At 45.9% G+C, this 19739-nt stretch overlaps 1 protein-coding gene across 5 annotated transcripts in view; it reads right to left on the reverse strand.

Annotated features, from left to right (window-relative positions):
- Positions 1-19739, reverse strand: part of LOC135825798 (sushi, von Willebrand factor type A, EGF and pentraxin domain-containing protein 1-like) — a 579302-nt gene that overhangs the window by 115807 nt on the left and 443756 nt on the right. For 3 of the 5 annotated variants that reach the window (XM_065338421.1, XM_065338420.1, XM_065338422.1), the window contains 3 exons: positions 16216-16413; positions 15554-15586; positions 7145-7330 (listed from right to left, as the gene is read on the reverse strand). The exons of the other annotated variants lie outside the window; for them this stretch is intronic. In XM_065338421.1, the coding sequence (XP_065194493.1) occupies positions 7145-7330; positions 15554-15586; positions 16216-16413 (417 nt within the window). The remainder of the gene's footprint in view (positions 1-7144; positions 7331-15553; positions 15587-16215; positions 16414-19739) is intronic. 5 annotated transcript variants of the gene reach the window in all.

A 19739-nucleotide genomic window follows, 5' to 3' on the forward strand; every position in this document is an offset into this window, starting at 1 on the left:
TTAGCAGAAATCAGAATAAAGAGCAATATTTTTAGCAAAAATAGAAGAAATAACATGGAAACGAGTTATGAAGCAACTATCCATGACTGTACAAGTTACAAGACAATAAGTGAGAATGAAGTTGAAGACACCACTGCAGCTGTACTTATGGTTGATAAATATGGTGGTAAAGACACACCTGGCAATATGGCGGTAAACACACGCCTGCCCACACACGCTCCCTAGGCTGCAAAGTTCTGGCACAGAGCTCTCCTTCTCACCACCACCACCATCAGTTCGCGCCTGGCGCCTGGTCGATGCATGGCTGGCGGTATCCGGCATAGCAGGCTGGTACATCAAGTAGCGCATGGTACATAGATGATGACAAGGCAACGACATAGCTCGATTGCGACGTACGTTTCGTCCCCGCTGGACCAGCCGCCATATTCCCAGGTGTGTCTTTACCACCATATTTATCAACCATAAGTACAGCTGCAGTGGTGTCTTCAACTTCTTTCTCCCGAGTCAAGCTCCGTATGAAGACATCCAAGAAGAAGATTGCCTGATGAGTCCAGCGGGGACGAAACGTACATCGCAATCGAGCCATGTCGTTGCTGTGTCATCATCTATGTGCCATGCGCTACTTGATGTACCAGCCTTCTATGCCGGATACCGCCAGCTATGCATCGACCAGGCACCAGGCGCGAACTGATGGTGGTGGTGGTGAGAAAGAGAGCTCTGTGCCAGAACTTTTCAGCCTAGAGAGCGTGTGTGGGCAGGCGTGTGGTTACCGCCATATTGCCAGGTGTGTCTTAACCACCATATTTATCAACCATAAGATGAGCCAGAGCACGCTAAAATATGACCACAGACCAAAAATTCGATTTTCAGTTTTTTGTTTAAAAATGATCTAACACATCTAATGTTCACTGTGTGAAAGTTTTGGATTGATCGGACATGTCTAAGTGTTGCTACAATGGTATTATATGCAGCACTGTTGAAATGGTGAAATTCTATGTACAGCAATGGGATTGTCATTTTTGCACACAATTGATATGCCCCTTGGTTCATCCTTTCCGAGTCAATTCCTCTGTCCAGGGTCTTATAGCATGAGCTGACAGGTACTCAGCCACATCCAAATTGTCTATAGGCAGCTGAGCTGCTTGTCCGAAATGCCTCCTGTTTGGAGCACCACTGGAGAACCGCCAGCGAAAACACGGTCAACATCTGTAGCTGGCCGAAGAAGTTGGCACTCCATGTCCTCTCCATCACACTCCACCCGTACTTTCAGATATACAGTATACACTGCTGCACACAGTCTTCCTCAACATACTAGACGTCGCACTCATATTCCCCACACCAAAGCCCATCTGCACACGGTTTCTCCGCTCGCCAGAGAGTACTGCTTTCGCTGCATACTGCTCATGCTAGCGATGTTCCGCATAAGGGTACTCAAATTATCGACTTGAGCAGCAGAGTCCATTGATTGTTTTTGCACTTGCAACCAATACTGGCATTGTCCCGGATATGTGCAGCGATGTCCATTCTGGCCAAATCATCGGCCGACTCACCTCCCAAGTCAGTGTCGATGCCAATCGCTTGCCAGGTTGTCATCAGAGTAGAATTCCTCGTCACTGCAGATCGTGGGACTACCAGCATCAATTCTTTTTACGCTCGATGAAAGTGTCGCCCTCAAATGACTCGTCGCTGTAGCCATCATCGTCTTCCTTCTGTTTCCGACCCGAATCCTCAAAGTATTTTATCCTGCGCATGGAGTGCGATGATGTCGTCTTCTTCCGCTCCGCAGTACATTACTACTACTAGGCTCTTCTGTCGATACATCGATGACGATCAGTTTTAGGCGACTCAGCGCAACATGGAATACAAACTCAAACAAATAAACTTACTTGCAACAAAGAATTGCATCCGGAACAGTCCAGTCGACCGAGGAGAACAACAACAGCGACTCGCGTTGCACTGCACTTCGTATTTTTTGCCACGGAATTCAAATCGCGATTATCTCGACTTTTTCAAAAAAAGCTGTGGTCATGTTTTAGCGCGCTCGGGCTCAGATAATAAGTAGTCAGCAAGTGCGATAACTTTATCTCTTTATCTTTCTTTATCTTTGATATTGCTGACCCACCCAAGTTAGGTGGGGTGCTGCTTTGCTGATTCAAATTGTATTTAGACCGCATTGTCATGTTACTAAATGTTCCCGTCATGGTCCTGTAATGGTCAGCATTCTTTGCTGCTTTGGGACTTAGCTTGTGCACATTTTTGCTGCGCTCGCCTTCCCCTCATTGGTCCAATCATAACCTTGAACGTTCCAAACAGGAAGGCTGCGGTTTTGCACACTGGAGGTGTGTGGGAGCTAGGTCTTAGGTTGCTGAATCTCTCAGTATCCTGTCAGTTTTGTGCCCTGCTATCGCACATTATAGCATAAAACTTGAAGTTCATCGGTCCTTTGTTCTTCCTATCAGTCTTATAGTACACTCTACAAAACCATAATAAAATTCAACTGCATGAAGAATGGCACAAGCAAACATTCCCTGACAACGAGAGGGACTGTAACTACAGGCAGGGCAGTAGCAGCTGGAGCAGCAGCAGCACCAACAACATCATCATCAATGACCTTGGTGAGAAAAAGTAACAATAAGCTGAAGTCCAAGGTTGGCACGATGCCTCGATGTTGATGTTGCGTAGGGCTGAAGCAGCACCTTCAAAGCAGGACTAGCCTGTGTGTGAACACAGCGCCACACCAGGTTGTCCACATTCTGCTTCAGTGACTCTGCCACCCTGAACAAGGACATCCTTACCAAGAACAGCTATGCTGAATCTGTAAGAGGGCAGCTGAACACAGCTCTGGCAGCGTGGAAGAATTTGAAGCCGTTGAATCTGTGGGGGGGGGGGGGGGCTTAGGGCAATTTGAGAATGCAGTCAAGGCATACAGGAGGTCTGGCATAATGACAAAGACAGCAAATCTGATGCTGGAGGGAAGAGTGAGATACCTGCATGCTCGCCAAAGTGCACCCACTTTCTTGGCTGTATGGGTGGCAATGCTGTCCAGGTGGGCCTCCCAAGTCACCCTGGAGTCCAGCGTGACGCCAGGGTATTTGTCAGCAGCCACATTGAGCAGAACAGTACCCTGACCCACCACTGGAATGCCCTCGTGCTCTGCAGGGGCGGGCAAGATGGTGAGCACCTGGCTTTTTCTGGCATTTAAAATCAAGTCATGGTCTTAAAGCCTGACAGATAGTTGTGTGACAGAATCGGACAGGTCTCTCGCTGTGGATGCCTCGGTAACGGTGAGCTTGCTACAGTGCAATGCAATGTTATCAGCAAACTGCAGTGATTGGGCTGGGCCCAAAATGGAGGGCACAGCCTTAGGGTAAATACTGAACAATAAAGGATCCAGTACAGAGCCTTGGGGCACTCCACATGTACATGGCTGAGGACGACCGAGGTTCCCTGATATACACCTGCTGTACATGGGCAGACAGATAGTAGCCAAACCAGTCCAGTGCTACTTCAGAAACACCAGTAAAAAAAAGTAAATTATCGTATCCGTTCCCGAAGGGAATTCACGACGGCCGCTAACACCCGATAAACCCTAACGCCTAACGCCAGTGCTGAACATATATAAAATCAGCTGGGTGTGCTCGACCTTATCAAACGCTTTTGACATGTCAAGGAAGCAGACTCTAGGTATAAGCGCTTGTCTCTGGCTTCCAAGATGCGGTCAGTGAGCAGACTCAATGCGTCCTCCGTTGAATGGCCATGCCTGATAGCAAACTATGTGTCTGGCAATACCCCATTGTGCTCAACAAAGGAAATAAGTTCCTTCTGGACAATCTTTTTCAGTACCTTCGACAAGACAGGCAGCAAAGATACGGGAGCTAGTTAGATGGAATAGAGGGGTCACCAGCCTTGAAGAGAGGAGTAATATTGGCACTCTTAAGTTGAGTTGGTAGTTTACCAGTCTGCAGAGATGTGTGAAATATGATGGCGAGTGAAAGAGCCATCAAGTCTGAGCAGCACTTCAGCAGCAGGCCAGGAATCCCATCGCTACGGACAGCCTTGGTGGGATTTATTTCTCAAAGTAACCATGCAACATCAGCTGTGGTAACAAGACTGAAGACAGACAGGGAGCTCTGTAGCTGGGGACCCTCAGGCATTGCGATGCACTGGGTCTGGCCTCATCTGCCACCACCTGACAGAATGCGTTGGAAATCTGCTCAATGTCACATGTCGGCTCACGATGCTTTGTCTTTCACATTTCATGTGGGTTTCGGCTGCCCTCCTCGCACTGATTAAAGAAATCGCTTCGGCCTGTCTGCATTTGCAGCAGTGGAGCGAGCACGTCAAAATGCTGCATGATCTGCAAGGTTTGCTCTATCAGCAATCTATAATGCAGCCGGGGCTTGTGCTGGTTCAACTTGTAAAGTTCCCTTTCAGACCATGGTGGTAGATGCTTTATTGTCCTAGCAATGCATTGCTCAAGCGGAGCATGGCGGTTCAGAACGGCAAGAAAGCGGTTATACCAAAAATCCCACATTTCTTGTACATCTGACTCTGAAGGGTAGGCGTGGAGCTTTGCTGCTGCTAAGGCACGCCTGACTGCAAATTGGTCAATATTGTGGAGCCGGCAGTGTGTGCGCCCGTTGGAGACCTCTGTTCGCAAAAGTGTACGCTTCTCGTTGGCTGAGAATTCAGAAACGAGAAGCAATGTTCTCTTGAACTTCCCTCTCAACAAGGGCCCTTGTCCGAGATCCAAATTGGCAGGTCTATCACGTGTTACTGGATCAGGGGTTGCTGGACATGGGAAACCGGGATCAAGTTTCCACCAAAGCCCAAACCCTATTTACCGCACTGCCCAGAGATAGATAAGTAACAATACAGTGGTGGGCGGAACTTATCTGTACTGATACCAGATCCAGGTAACCTCCATCACCAAGTACTTCTGCGATGTCTAATGGTTTGGTGCCAGTTGGGCAGATGAACGAGCAGATGACTTTCTGAGTTGCTGACTGCGTTTCAGCACCCATTTTGTGGAACTATAGGGCCTCTATCGTTTTTACGAGAAGGTGCATGCTGTGGTACGTGGAAAGCATTTTATTCTTAGCATAAGCATAAGCCAGAAACAGGTTAGTACAATAACAAAGGGCAATGAATCACGACTCTGCCGCAAGTTCGTACAATGCACTGACTATTTGTTCAAAACACACTTGAAAACAATTTGCACTGTATGTACAATATGGCCTCGACTATTGAAAAAAGAAGAAAAATGCACCCAGCCCACTCGCATGCTCGTGGACCGAAAGTTCGTACTGTAGGTACAAGACCACACTGATTTTGTTCAAATCACTTTTGAAAATATTTCGTCTTCACGAAAGTTCGCTGTAAACGAATAATTTTGACTTGAATTGATGCCTGGCGAACCATAGGATTGGCCCAAGTTCTTACAAATGGAAAGTTTGCCTACGGCCCTCAGGCTAAACTTTCCGGGCGCTAAAAAGCCATAAGGCCCTCCATGCCATGCACAACCCAATAAGTATCCCTCACCGTCATCCATAACGTCTGTGTTTGTTTGTTTGTTTAGCTCTATTTTACTTCACCAGAAGCACAGGCAAAATCTGCCTTCTCACTGGGCGTATTGCTACAGTTCTCGCAAATGATGAAGGTGGTGATATAAGAAAAGGAGGAAGAGGAAAATACAATCATGGACAAGGCACAAAGAGAAGACGGAAACAAATCAATGAGGGAGTACTACAAGTCACGAATTGGAATTTGATGAATTTTTCATGAAAATAATGCAACGGATGTGTGTGATATTCTCCTTCGAATTGCGTGGAGGAATGGCAAATAAGCGCCAAGTATCACGCATAACCATAATTCAGAATGGTCAGTCTCAGGTGTTGTTATCAGTCGTCTGATGATTGTAGTCACTGAGCATGAAACTTTGAGTTGCGACACTTCCAAACTGGACCTCTTTCTCTTTTTCGTGTCAAACATCATTGTCCGATTTACAGGTTGCCTAATTCCGTAAAGTACATGCGACTTATATCAGGTAGACCTTGAAATCAAGAAAGTACCGCACATTCCCGCTGGAGTATAATACGACTGGCTTGGATACTACAACCGGTGCATGACCACTCACCACACATAACAAGCATGGGGCAGAAAAATTGTCAGAACTCGGTACTTTTTCTGGTAAGTTTCATGCATGTTTGGTATGTGGATAAAGAAATGGAGCAGAATTCGAGGAATTGCCCGCCATTAGGTTTGTATGGTTCTGCCAATTTCGGTGCAAAAAAAGCAGAATCTGCCACCTTTTCGAGCATTATCCGCCAAGGCCTACAAGGCAGAAGTTTCCGTACCTAAACGACCACACAGAACTATGGGAGGAGCAGTGGAGTGAGTCGTCATTCAGAAGAAGAGTGAAGCTTGATTGCTTTAGAAGGAGCTGTGTGACACCTGTATCTCTCATATGCTGCTTTGTTTTCCGCTTTGCAAAGCGTGTACTGTTTGTAGCCATTGAATGCTTTCGATGGAACTGAAAAAGTGCAACGAAGTTTTGCTCAATGGAGGAAGCACACAAACTACTGCATGCACACTTTCCCGCTTCTCGATACTCAAGTACTCTACAACTTCTTGCACCTGCACTGTCCCCGCACTTTCACGCATTCCTGTATTATTCGTTTGGCCTGGATAGCAACATTTGCGCTCTCGTTCATCCATAGCAATTGCTACCCAGGCCCTTCATAACCTCGTGCTCTTCAACTTTCCATCTCTCCCTCTCTCATCATCTTGAGTCCTTCGTGCAACCTTGCAAATAAGAAGCTTGTAAATGCGACGTCTCTTGTGCCTGTGAAAGCCGGAGACGAGAGCTCACACCTGCTAAAACTGCTCGGCAAAGGACTCTGGTAGCAAATGCCCCCTTCAGGAGCAAATAAGCGGTCCAAACTTGCCACGGCTTCTCTTTCAGAAGCTTGCATTCATCTGCAACAGTTTCCATCACGAGGCAAGTCCATTTTTCAAACCTCTAGTTTACACAATGACCCTGCCACCCCTCAGCTGAGGGCCACTCATGGTCAAGTGTCAAGCATGTGAGAGAAGTAGTGGTAAAAGTGAGTACAAACAGCTCTTTCAGGTGGAAATCACTTACTGTCGCATCGAGGGACCATTATGAATTCTCCTCCAGGTCGAGTACAGTTGCTCGAAGTTGTGAATGGTACTGCGCTGTACCCCATCCGACAGATAACATCAAATGCATGCGCCATTAAACCATTTTGTGGAAAATATTTAGCAACTACACTCGCAGAGTTCTGGATGGTTGGCAGCACACATGCAGCTGAAATAGAAAGAGGAGCAGAGTCACATGAAATAGGGAGTCTCCCGGAGATATTGCATTCCCATTAGGTGCTGAACTTGCGACAATGAATCTAAGCACTAGCCAGCTTGCCAGGCGGCTAATACTGGAATTTTGTTGTTGTTTTCATTAGTGTGGGGTGTGGAAAGAGACACGATAAGAAAAAGAAAATGTTGCAGAGTTCAATATTACCACCAGGACTGGAACTAGGTTCAGATGAAAACTGATTCTCCATTTTCTAAGCCTGTGCATTTGTAAAGGTGAGGCATTTCGCAGTTTCATTCAGAAGAAAAGCATTTGAGCTAAAAAGCTCTTTCCCATTACTCTGCAAAATACTGAACTCCATTTCCAGACGTAATTCCACAACGGTTCGGCATTTTGCCATCATAAAGTCAATGTGATAGCTAGGTAAAGTTGCACCTATAGGTATAATCAGGAGTAGATAAACAAGAGTTTTCAACTCCGGTTCTCTTCCGCACAATCTGCAGATACCCCTGCCCGCGGCGGAATTTTTTTTGTTGACATCTCCTTTTTTCAGGAAAACGCGCATTTTGTCCCAGAGCAGTGTGAGAGTACGTGCTGGGCACCCACATTACAATGTAAAGCTCGGCCAAGTGTATCAGGCAAAACTTTCCAAAAGACTCGCAGCGTGTGCGTCGTCGATAAGATTACGTCAACAAAACGTTCCGCCGCGGGCCAACCCATTCCGGAGTAGCAGCCTCTTGTTTAGCTACTCTTAGTATAATTATAATACATGTAGAAAGGAAGAGGACATAATGGATACAAGTTGAGAGTTACTCTCCATCACTGTAACCAGGCATTATAATTATACGATCAGAAAGTGCAACAACTAAGCTGACAAAGTGCTGAGACATTTGACGTCCTGACACCTAGCTTCAACACATCCACAGTGATGGAGAGTAACTCTTAACTAGTATCCATATGTCCTCTTCCTTTCTACATTTATTATTGGCTCAACATCCGAGTTTTAAATTATAAAGGAGGTTGGCTAATAATGACATGAATGCGTCCTCTGATCAAGACCAACACACAAAAGCTACCTTTATGGTGTTGCTACGACTACCAGCCCGCGCTGTGCAGTGCGAACATCCAGATTTCGTCATGCCCGTGCCCTGTTAGATTGACAAATTTTGTTATTGGGCTTATGTTTGGAAAACCTGGCACTGATGTCAAAATAAGGATTAAAGCCGGGGTGCAGAAAAGGTGTTGTTATCCAGCAGTCATTGGCTTGCTCGGTGTACCATGGAGTAAAATTGGTTATAGCACTTTTGCTGCTGGCATTAGCCTTTGGGCCTATGGCCCTTGGGAGGTAAGTGTGAGGCGTCTTTGCGAACTGTCTTTGTTTTTACTTGTCCTTTTTAGTTTTCACCAGTCTTAATTAATCAACCAGAACTAGAAAATTGAGAAGAAGTAGCGACGACCCGGCCAGACTACACATAATAAAGCCTTTCAAGTTGTGGTCGCTTGGTGTGTTGGTCTTTATCAAGATTATTTAAATTTATTCAGTCAGCAAGAAGTGTGTGTCAATGTGCCATAGTTGCCAAAGTGCTAATCAATACAAGACTTCGAAAGTAATGAGCCGAGCCAAGCAAAGCGGTGACTAAGGCATATTTTTTTGGAAGATTATTTTTTCATGCCAAAGCGATGTTAATAAAACCATTTTTCACATCCTTCAATGATGTTCAATGATGGTTGGGTCATTTGCTGGGTTTGGAAAAGTTGCATCTTACCAAGACAGTCCAACATAGCGTTACTCTATCCAATTACCAGTGTTGGCAGGAATTCATTCATGTAGCTTGTTGTGAAATGATGTGTTGTTTTCCTGTGTTATGGCATTCCCCAAACTGTCTCGACTAGTCGCGTGCATGTGTGATATGAGCATGCGCGATGTTGTAGTCGAGAGTCCTTTTGTCAGTCTTGTTGTTCGTCTCTGTCAGAGCAGTTTGCCTTTCCGTCTTGTAAATATAACATAATGTAACAAACCAGTCTTGTCCTTTGTGTCCTGCGTCCCGGGGAACGGTGTGGTTGAGATTCTGTTACAAGCTCTTTGCGTTATGCGGCTTATGCCAGAGATCAAGTTCGATGGATCAGCCAAGGTTTCCTGTACGGCAAATATTGAGGGTTGTTGCAACTCTGCCAATTGGTGAAGCTCGTCCATCTTGTTACACAAGCACCTGACGTTCGAGCTAATGGAATTTACGACATTATTTTGTATCTATTTTGTAATGTAAGAAAGGGTTTGCTCCCCACACCGGAGCTCGCGCTATTCCGCTGACTTTACTTGACACTTGACTGACTCACGACTGCCATCCAGAGCACACGAGAAGTCCATCGAACCTTCGACACGGTAAACCTGCAAGAAAGCACCACTCCCTGCTCAATACACAGTGTTTCGGGGAATTCACCCCTCATCATTTGAGCTTGAGTAGGCTGAGGAAGATTGTGCCTGAAGAGCACCACTTATATAGTGCTCTCCAGGCACAAACATCACCAGGGATACAAACTTGCAGAGACGCTCCGTTTCCAGCGCGACAAACACCTCGTGAACCCCAGATAGCAGCGTGAGTCAGTGTCGCTCCTGGACGGTGAGATAGACGTCGAGGACCCTCGGTCATTCGCAACGCTGTCACCTCCAAACTAACTAGTCGCAAGCACGCGCTGGGCACGACAGTACGAAGTAGTGGTTGCAACTTTGGCGATGATTTGTAAGAAAGGGTCAAGTGTCAAGTAAAGTCGGCGGAATAGCGCAAGCTCCGGTGTGGGGAGCAAACCCTTTCTTACAAATCATCGAGGAATTTGTCGCGCTGGAAACGGAGCGTCTCTGTAAGTTTGTATCCCTGGTGATGTTTGTGCCTGGAGACCACTATATAAGTGGTGCTCTTCAGGCACAATCTTCCTCAGCCTACTCAAGCTCAACTGATGAGGGGTGAATTCCCCGAAACACTGTGTATTGAGCAGGGAGTGGTGCTTTCTTGCAGGTTTGCCGAGTCGAAGGTTCGATGGACTTCTCGTGTGCTCTGGATGGCAGTCGTGAGTCAGTCAAGTGTCAAGTAAAGTCGGCGGAATAGCGCGAGCTCCGGTGTGGGGAGCAAACCCTTTCTTACAAATCATCGCCGAAGTCGCAACCACTACTTCGTACTGTTGTGCCCAGCGCGGGCTTGCGACTAGTTGGTTTGGAGGTGACAGCGTTGCGAATGACCGAGATGTTGAGTAAGCCTGTCATAGATCAGGAGCTGACATGCCTGTGGCCAGGAAGGTGATTAGTAACATCAAAAACACAATGACCGATCGAAGTAGTGTCGAAAAGAGCGTGAACAAAATGCTCGAGACGTACCCTGCAAACATTCTTCCAGAGATGGTGGACGGCTGGACCACTCTACCAGAACCAGTTAAGCAAAGCATGCTCTCCATCAACACTTTCTACTGCGGTCTACACTACATTGTTGGACTCAGGCGCATCGTTCTGCAGCAGAAAGGTGATAAGATCCTGTTCCGGTGGTCGTCCGGCGGCAAGACACTGACATGGCAGGAGCTAAGGGAACACCTGATACAGCTCATCAGTGAAGCCAGCATGGACGCACAAGGACTGACTACGGAGGATTAGAGAGCAGGTGGGTTGCATCGTAAACTATTGCATTTTCTTCCACGTCGTTGTTTGTCTTTTTGAATTTTTCAAATAGTTGAACCTGCACGTGCTCACCCTTTTTGTCATCAAGTTTTTGTCCCCGCCACGAGTACGCGCGGTATAGTATTAGTAGCCCTGAGAACTGTGCAAACCCAGTGTGCAGTGTGTTCGCTGATATCCCTATTAACAGCCACCTTTTGTTCCTGATGTAGTGTTGTTGAAAGGTAAATGCTTTCACTGCATGTGACCAGTGATTCAAGAGTGCGACAGAGCTCTCGGCCATTGAAGAAAATGTTGGTTCACCCCCACCGTTACACTGCACTCTTTAGCCGACTAGACCCTCCTGCACACAACCGTCGCCACTGCGAGGACACTTCCGTAGACGATATTGATAATTCCTTCAGACAGCTGTTTCGCCAATACATAGCTAGATCATCAGTGAAGGGAGATGTTGAATGATAAAAAAAAATATAGACCAACCTGCTATTATAGGGTTTTCCACTTACAAAACTGGCATATTAATAGGTTTTTCATTTGACCCGACGAGACCATACTGTTGAATACGAAAAGGACGACTGACGACACATTATCCAGTTACGACGGGAACAGGTAGGTTGGTGGAACGACATTTATTAGAGACGGGACAAGAGACCAAGACGAACGAAACGACTACATGGTGATTATTGAAGAGTGAGGAAGAGAGCATGTCTGAACGGCAAGATAAAGGGCCTGGGTAGCTATGGCAATTATGGGCGCGCAAGTAGCTACCCAGGCCAACGGAACAAAAGGAGCCAAAAGGTGAGTACGCGAGTGCATGCAGGCCAGCTAGAAAAGGTACGGGAGGAGGTACCTAACAATACGACGCTTGCAGACCACAGCACGAACAGTTCACCAGCCACACTCCACGAAAGCAAGTAGTATTACTCCTGACAAGTCATGTTTCGTTCCCTAAAGTTGATGGGGAACTCATCAGAGGAGAAGCAGTTGTTGAATGCAGGGGTTATGCTGAATAATGCTATTTTATAGAGAAGATACCGCCGTGAGGTGTAAACACTCAACTAACTCTCGTATGTGACAAATCAACACAAAAGGAATAGTGCAGATTGGAGGTGTTATGAACCCTACCAAACACAACAATCACAAGTGCTAAATCAATCACTATGAGAAGGAGAGGTACACAGGAATAGGTTGCGCTAATTTACACGTCACAAAGAGTACTAAGGTGGTGACAAAGATAGGTGAAAGTAGACGCCAAGTGAAAGCCAACCAATCATCACGGACGTCTAACATCACATCTGAAGTTTGCTAACTACACAAGACAAATACTTCACGAACCTCGATAATTGAAATTCAACCAACGCTAGGTGAAAGGAAGGCTGCTGGGTGTGACATAGAACTGCGGGCTGCTGGGGCGACGTATCCATCCAGATCTTGACTGCAGGGCTGGCGTCTAATGCTATACTCCGAGCAGCAGATCACATCCTTCCTCAGATCAATGGCAGGTTTCCTGGTCCAGGAGAAGTCATAATTCTTTGTTGCCATCGTCAACGGACCTATTGACGATGGCAACAAAGAATTACTGGCATAGCTGATGTAGTACAGCGGGAAAAGGAAAATGTGAAGTACTGTTGATGTGCATGGGACATGGATGCAGCGTGCCTGCAAACTCACCTCCCGCCGACTTCGACAGCCACAGCAGCCCCTGGTGCATAACTCTGCGCTGCTCGCCCGTCGCGCCAATACGCTTGACACTAGCCTTCACGCCGCCAATACTGTCCACAAGCTACCTTGTCGTCAAGTGCCTATCACCCACTGCTGTTGACGCGCTGGGAAGCCCTGTGGCATTCGTCCAGTATATCGTCGTCAGAGCTGTGTTGACGGTACAATAGCGCTGGTAGAAACAGTTGGTTGTATAGTATTGTTATTATTATTATTTGATTCGTCTTTTACTAGGGAATTCCCAACAGGCGTCAGCGCCTTTTACAGGGAACCCTTGTGCCTGATATAGAGTGTGATATCATCGGCATAAAGTTGATTCAATGCATGTTGGAAGCACTGTGGTGCATCACGGGTGTAAATGCAAAATAGCAGTGGGCCGAGCACGGAGCCTTGTGGGACGCCTCTTGTGCAAGGGCGGGCCCCACCTAGCTCTTGTCCTACTCTTACTCGCTGGACGCGTCTGGTCAGGTAGCTTGCAAACCAAGCAAGTGCAGTGTCAGCAATGCCAAGCATCTTCAACTCGTCAATGAGCTCTTGATGCTTAACTCGGTCAAAAGCTTTGCTCATATCTGCAAACACTATGCCGCAGTACTCGTTGTTATCAAGGGCTTGGAGCCATCCGTCGACCACTAGCGCTATGCAGTCCTCACACGAGCTGTTGGTACGGTAGGCAAATTGATTGTCAGGCACGTACATGATGTTGTGTAACTTAAAGAATGCAATCAGCTGCTCCAAGACAACTCGTTCATTGCGTCCGAAGGACTCAATACCTTCTCTTTAATACTATATTTTTAATCATTCAACATCTTCCTTCACTGATGAGCTATGTATTAGCAAAACAGGTGTCTGAAGAAATTATTAATATCGTCTACGGAAGTGTCCTCGCAGTGGTGATGGTTCTGTGCAGGAGGGTCTAGTTATTTTCTTCAATGGCCCAAAGCTCTGTCGCACTCTTGAATAATACATGTGCTGTTAGCGTCAGAGCAAGAAGAGGGACAAGGAGTCAAAGGACAATCCGGAGGACGCAATACCATACGACAAACTGTTCCTACCAGCGCTATTGTACCGTCAACACAGCTCTGATGATGATATACTGAGCGAATGCCACAGGGCCTCCCAGCCCGTCAATGGCAGTGGGTTATGGACACATGACGACAAAGTAGCTTGCGGACAGTATTGGTGGCGTCAAGCTTAGTAACTTCCAAGCGTATTGGCACGACGGGGCGAGCAGTGCAGTGTTATGCCCCAGGGGCTGCTGTGGCTGTCGACGTCTGCGGGTCCTGGGGTGAGTTTGCACGCCTTCATGGCGCTCGGACAAGTGCAATACACAGACTCTCACTAGCTACACAGTACACTGTTCTGGCTCATTATTTCTGCCTTGATAGTCATAGTGATTGATTTTTCGCGCCAAATGTCTGACGCTGCATCCATGTCCTATGCACGTCAACAGTACTTCACATTTTCCTTTTCCCGCGCTTTCACATCAGCTATGCCAGTTTTGTATGTGGAAAACCCCGATGGAATAGCAGTTTGGTCTATTTTTATAATCATTCAACATCTACACTTACTGATGAGCTATGTATTAGCGAAACACTGCTGGCACCTGTCTGAAGGAAATATCGATTATCATCTTCGGAAGTGTCCTCGCAGTGGTGATGGTTGTTTGCAGGAGGGTCTAGTCGGCTAAAGAGCGCAGTATAATGGTGGAGGTGAATCAAAATTGACTCCAGTGATGATTAAAAAAATTAATTTTACGAGATTGAGTTGAGTAAAGCTCATGTTTTGCTCCTGTTGTGGTGTTGTTTATATCAACAAAACCCCATGTCATAACGAATAATAATCATGCACATTGGAAACAACACATTGTTGCGAATCGACCTTTAGTTGCAATCACTTTTCGACAGGGGCGAAACAAAGTCGGCGAACGAAGCCTAGAGAAAAATAATCATACTCTCCATTTCACTGTCACGATGCTGACATACAGTGGGCTTCAAAAATATAGACGCTTGATTTCAAAAACCCGTTATGCCAGCATCTATACCACATAAAATCTGTGATCACTTTGTGCATACAAATTTCAAAATTGGGTTTTTGATGTCCAATTGCAGATCTATATGTGACTAATTGAGAGAAGGACCTGAGCAATATTCCAAAAGAAATTCTCGAAAAGCTCCGGCCAAATTTGAAATATTTCAAAAATATCTTGTATTTTTGAAATGGACTGTAGGTATAAAACGATACAACTAAATCATCTTCAAGAAAACTGTACAGCCACCGCCGCGTTTACTTTGGTCTGAACATTTTCTGCTGAATGCAAAATGTACGAGGATCACTAAAAAACCAGCTACGGATGTACCTTTGTCGCTCTCTATTCCTTTTTCAAGACACATAGGTCGTCTCTCCATATTCAAACCGGAAATAAGACATACTAATGGTCCTTTTCTGCTGCTCCACGAGCGCAGATAACTTACGCCACGGGCAGCATCCATTCCCACCACAATAGCTGAAATGCATGAAAAGCTGCATGCCTGAGTATATGAGTCCTTATGTACAGGCATGTGGTAAATAATCAATTTCTGTGTTTCTGCTCGAAAAAGCAACTAGCATTAACTAGCTACAAGGATTACATCAAAGCATCACTGATTGCACCTTATTTTCGGCAGAAGGTTTCTCCTTGTGTTTGACCCTGACCAAGAATCACACCTTGGAGGAGTACAAAAATTGCATTTCCCAGAATGTCCTTGATTGCTGGCCATGGAGAGGTAATTGTTTTCACTGCATGACTCAAGTGACATATCAGTGCCACAAGTTCACTGAAAATATAATTCTCAATAACTTACGCACACATTCATTAAGCCCCGCTCCAGTAGATCCTGCAAAAACCAAATGAATAGCCTTTATGAGTTTCAAGTGAGTTTAAAAATCCTCTCTGGCTCCTCTTGTGGTATTTTTCAAAGATCGATCTCTTCAAAGCATAGAATGACCAACACACATAAGGAAGTGCCTTATGTTCAGACTACATACTAGCGCTACAGACTACATAATTATTAGCACTACTGACTACATACTAGCGCTAGCGAACTGCGTGCCAATGGTATCAATAATGTGATACAATTGATCCATGTACTCTGAAGTACATACTATATCACACCACAGGCAATTTGAGCAGAACAGGACTCAATCTGCTTTCCTCACTGACAATTTATTTTGGGGGTGTCATCGAGTAGTAGCGTACCCATGCTACCTGCAATAAGGGTGTGGTAGCAGTTTGCTCCTGAGAACCCGAGCGGGTAGTGGAAGTAAGCGGGTGTAACCAGGAAAGCAAGTGTAAAAAGCATGGCTACCTGCTTACTGTACAATATCTATGTTGCACAGTTGCACACTTATTGTGCAAACTTTCAAAAAACACCCGATACTGTACCTCTGTTTCCTGGATATAAATATCCGACCTCTTTACATGGCCTACCCGTTGCAGACCTAAATATAACTATGAGTGACTTACTACTCAATCGGTCTCCGGAAGTCCAATGACTAGACAGACCTTCACAAACTAAAGGAAGCGAACCCCCAAAGACGAAATTTGTGTTGCATTGGACCATTACATGACCTGATGTTAACATATCACTCCCTGATGGTTGACTTTTTATCCATGTAATAGTTGAATTATTAATAACAGGTGGTGATGTGCAATTATTATATGCTGCAATGCATAAAACACACCACACATGCACAGGTGACCTTATTGCTTGGTTATAAGTCAACACACTATCATGGTTGAGTTGTAACAGGAAGCATACTAGCTCCACTCGACACTACAAATCAAACTCATCCTTCTGGACTAACCAAGAACCGAGGGAAACCCTCGTCGTGGCCAGCTTCATATTTTAAGAATAAAATGTAGGCAGTTGTATTCGACTCTCTGCTGTACTCGAAGTACGGTGTTAGAGGTAGAATAATGATGTGTAGTTGTATGGCAAAGGAAGTGTGTTCCTAAAGGTGGATCGTGCGTAGACTACTAGCTATTCATGATACATGAATGGTAATAACAAACTCGAGGATCACCATACAGAGCATGCTTACATGCGGAAAGAGTGGAAATAATTACAACGAAATGAGAATTGGAGAAGCAGTCTCTAAGATCATTCCCGTCACACCTTGCCCCGTCACAATTCGCAAGAAGCCAGATTGCGACGACTGAGACATAGCCACCTCCAACACCTGGCCAGTTGATGAGTAATCAGTGTCTGGAGAACTGAACACTGTAAATGTGGCAAGTACAAGTTAGAGGGGGGGGGCAGAACGTTGCACTGGTCTTGGCTGTGTAGGACCGGTTCTGCCACGCACGGAGCCGCAAAAAGCGTCACCACCCGGCTTCGGATCTCCACAGTCTTCGGCCTACGTGTCATATTCGGCAATGTCTTCAAAGACAACATCGACGTGATGTGCCAATAGGTGTTGGGCGAGATCAGTGCATGTCCCTGCCACGGACAGATGGCCGTAACAACAAAATCTCCGGAGCTGCTCCTGGCGAGCAAAAGCTAATTGGGCTACGTTCATGCTGACTGACAAACAACCAACAAAACGTTCCGACGAACGGAAACAGTAAAACTGTCCTCCGACGAACGGAAACACTTAGGGTGCGTTCTCATCTTCTCTAGCTTCTAAGAGAAGAGAAAGAGAGAAGTCGAAGAAACTGGTATAATTCAAGAGCGGGTCTCGACGAATTTGGAGGTATTTTGCACACGTCAAGCAATATGAAGCGCCAAAGGGATCTTGTGTGATAAATGTAGTAGTCCCGCTACTCAAAGGAAACACCCCACGCCGGTGACCATGTTGCTGAGTTGACGGCAGCGCCCCGGGCAAAGCGCAAGGTTTTTTCCATTGGGAACGTGCAACCTCACTGCTCCGCATCATCTATTGCTAAATCGTGCGCTGATCGTGGGGTCGACATGCCGGCCAAACAGGTAGTTGTGGAAGCGTTTCACACTCCACACTATTGCAAGCGCTTCATGGTCGATCTGTGAGTATGCCTGTTCCGCTTTCGAGAGCTTTCGAGAGGCATATGCGATCAGTCGGTCTTCTCCAGATGGTAGGATGTGCGACAAGACAGCTCCAACCCCGTATGGTGACGCATCACTTGCAAGACGAACGGTCTGTGTCGGGTCATAGTGTGTGAGAACCTGTTGGGATGACAGCACCTGCTTGACCTCCTGGAAGGCTTGTCGGCACTCATCTGTCCATTCGAACGCCGATCCTTTTTGCAGCAGCGCTGTTTGTTGACTCAGGATAGTTGACATCTTCGGAATGAATCGTTGATAGTAGGTGATGAGCCCAAGAAAACTGCGTATTTGCGGCACGTTTCCAGCGGTGGAGCATTACAAATTGCATCAACCTTGCTCGGCATCGTGTGCAGGCCTTGTGCGCTGATGGTGGGGTCGCAATATTCCACTTTCGGCTAAAAGAAGTGGCATTTGGCCAGGTTGAGCTTGAGGCCCGCATCAGCGAGACGTTGGAGCACCTTCATCAGCGTGTTGAGGTGTTCTTCTGGTATGCGGCCAGTGACGATGATGTCATCGATCATGCACTTAATGCCTGGCAGGTCTCGTAGCAGAGAATCAATTTTTTATTTTTTTATTTTTATTTTTGACTATTATTCACAAACCCAACTCGTAAAATAAATGATTATGTGGACAAAAACATACAGCTACTGAGCAGGGGCTGCACTGGGCAGCAGTGATGGTGAGGTACCAGGGACCCCACCGACCAAAGGTCTCGGCTTCAATGCCACAAGCACGCACCAGGAAAAAAAGCAGAAATGTAAAGCAAAGCTAGATCTAGCTTTGGGGAAGTAGAATGGGTAAAAGTACCGGTAGGTGTTTATACAAATAAAAGCAATATGAAAAGATACAAATTACCTACAGGGAGAAAATAATTTTAGTATAGCTATGAATAGGAGACGGATGATCAGAGGATGGAAGAGGAATTGGATGACGAAACGGTTGGTGAGGAGACAGAGGACGAGGCAGATGATGGTGGTGATGATGATCGCGAGGATGACGAGCGGAACGAGGAAGAGGACTATGAGATGGACGAGGAGGAGTCGGGTGGGAAGGAGCGAGATGAGGCGGATGAATGTGTTGATCTTAAGAAGTCAGCTGTGTATCTACACTTGTTATCTCATCATGACTGTCTTGGTGTGTATGATGACTCTCATTTTTCTGTACTGTGTCGTGCGCGTTATGTCCAACAGTTGAAAATCCTTGAGGCAGTTTGTATTCGTATTCATAAGCCTGTTTTGTGTAAGCAGAAAGAGCACGTTGTTGCACTGAAGTTGTATTCGCAGGTGGACACTTCGTTCAATGCCTTCTCGCCTTTGGTTATGTAATCTTGTTACCTTTTTTGCGTTTCCTCTAGTGGTTTTATTGCACTTGTATCTTGATGTTATTTCTAACACCTTTATATTTACAGTACTTAACTTCAGTTTCTTTGGTTGTATCCTTAGTTCCGTTTTTCCCACTGATGATAGGAACGAGAAAATCGATTCTGGGTTTTCAATAATATTTTTGTTATAAAATACACAGTAATACATGTCAAACAAGTAACTTAGTTGCGTGATGTCTGCGGCCTTCATCCTATTCATAGCTATATTAACATATGAAAAGAGATTGTAAATTATCAGTGTTTGGACTGATGTACAATGTACATGTGAACTTCATCAACCAAAACTTATGAACTTTTTCAATAGATCTGATACGAAGCTCGCACAAAGAAGTGTTATGGCTCGTTGCCATAGCGCTGGAGCAGACCCGATCCCGTATGGAAGACGGTTGAGTCAAAACAGACCCAGATGGGTGTTGAGCGTAAGCAGGGGCTTCGAATTGTCGTCCACCTCCATCTGCGTGTATGCTGCCTTCAGATCGAGTTTTGTAAACTCTTGCCCTCCGGAGAGTGAGGCAAATATCTCCTCGATGAGCGGCAACAGGTGTTGGCCGATGTGGAGCTGGGGATTCAACGTCACCTTGAAGT

This window comes from Sycon ciliatum, chromosome 10 (assembly GCF_964019385.1).
Source record: "Sycon ciliatum chromosome 10, ocSycCili1.1, whole genome shotgun sequence".
In the NCBI taxonomy this organism is placed as follows: domain Eukaryota; kingdom Metazoa; phylum Porifera; class Calcarea; order Leucosolenida; family Sycettidae; genus Sycon; species Sycon ciliatum.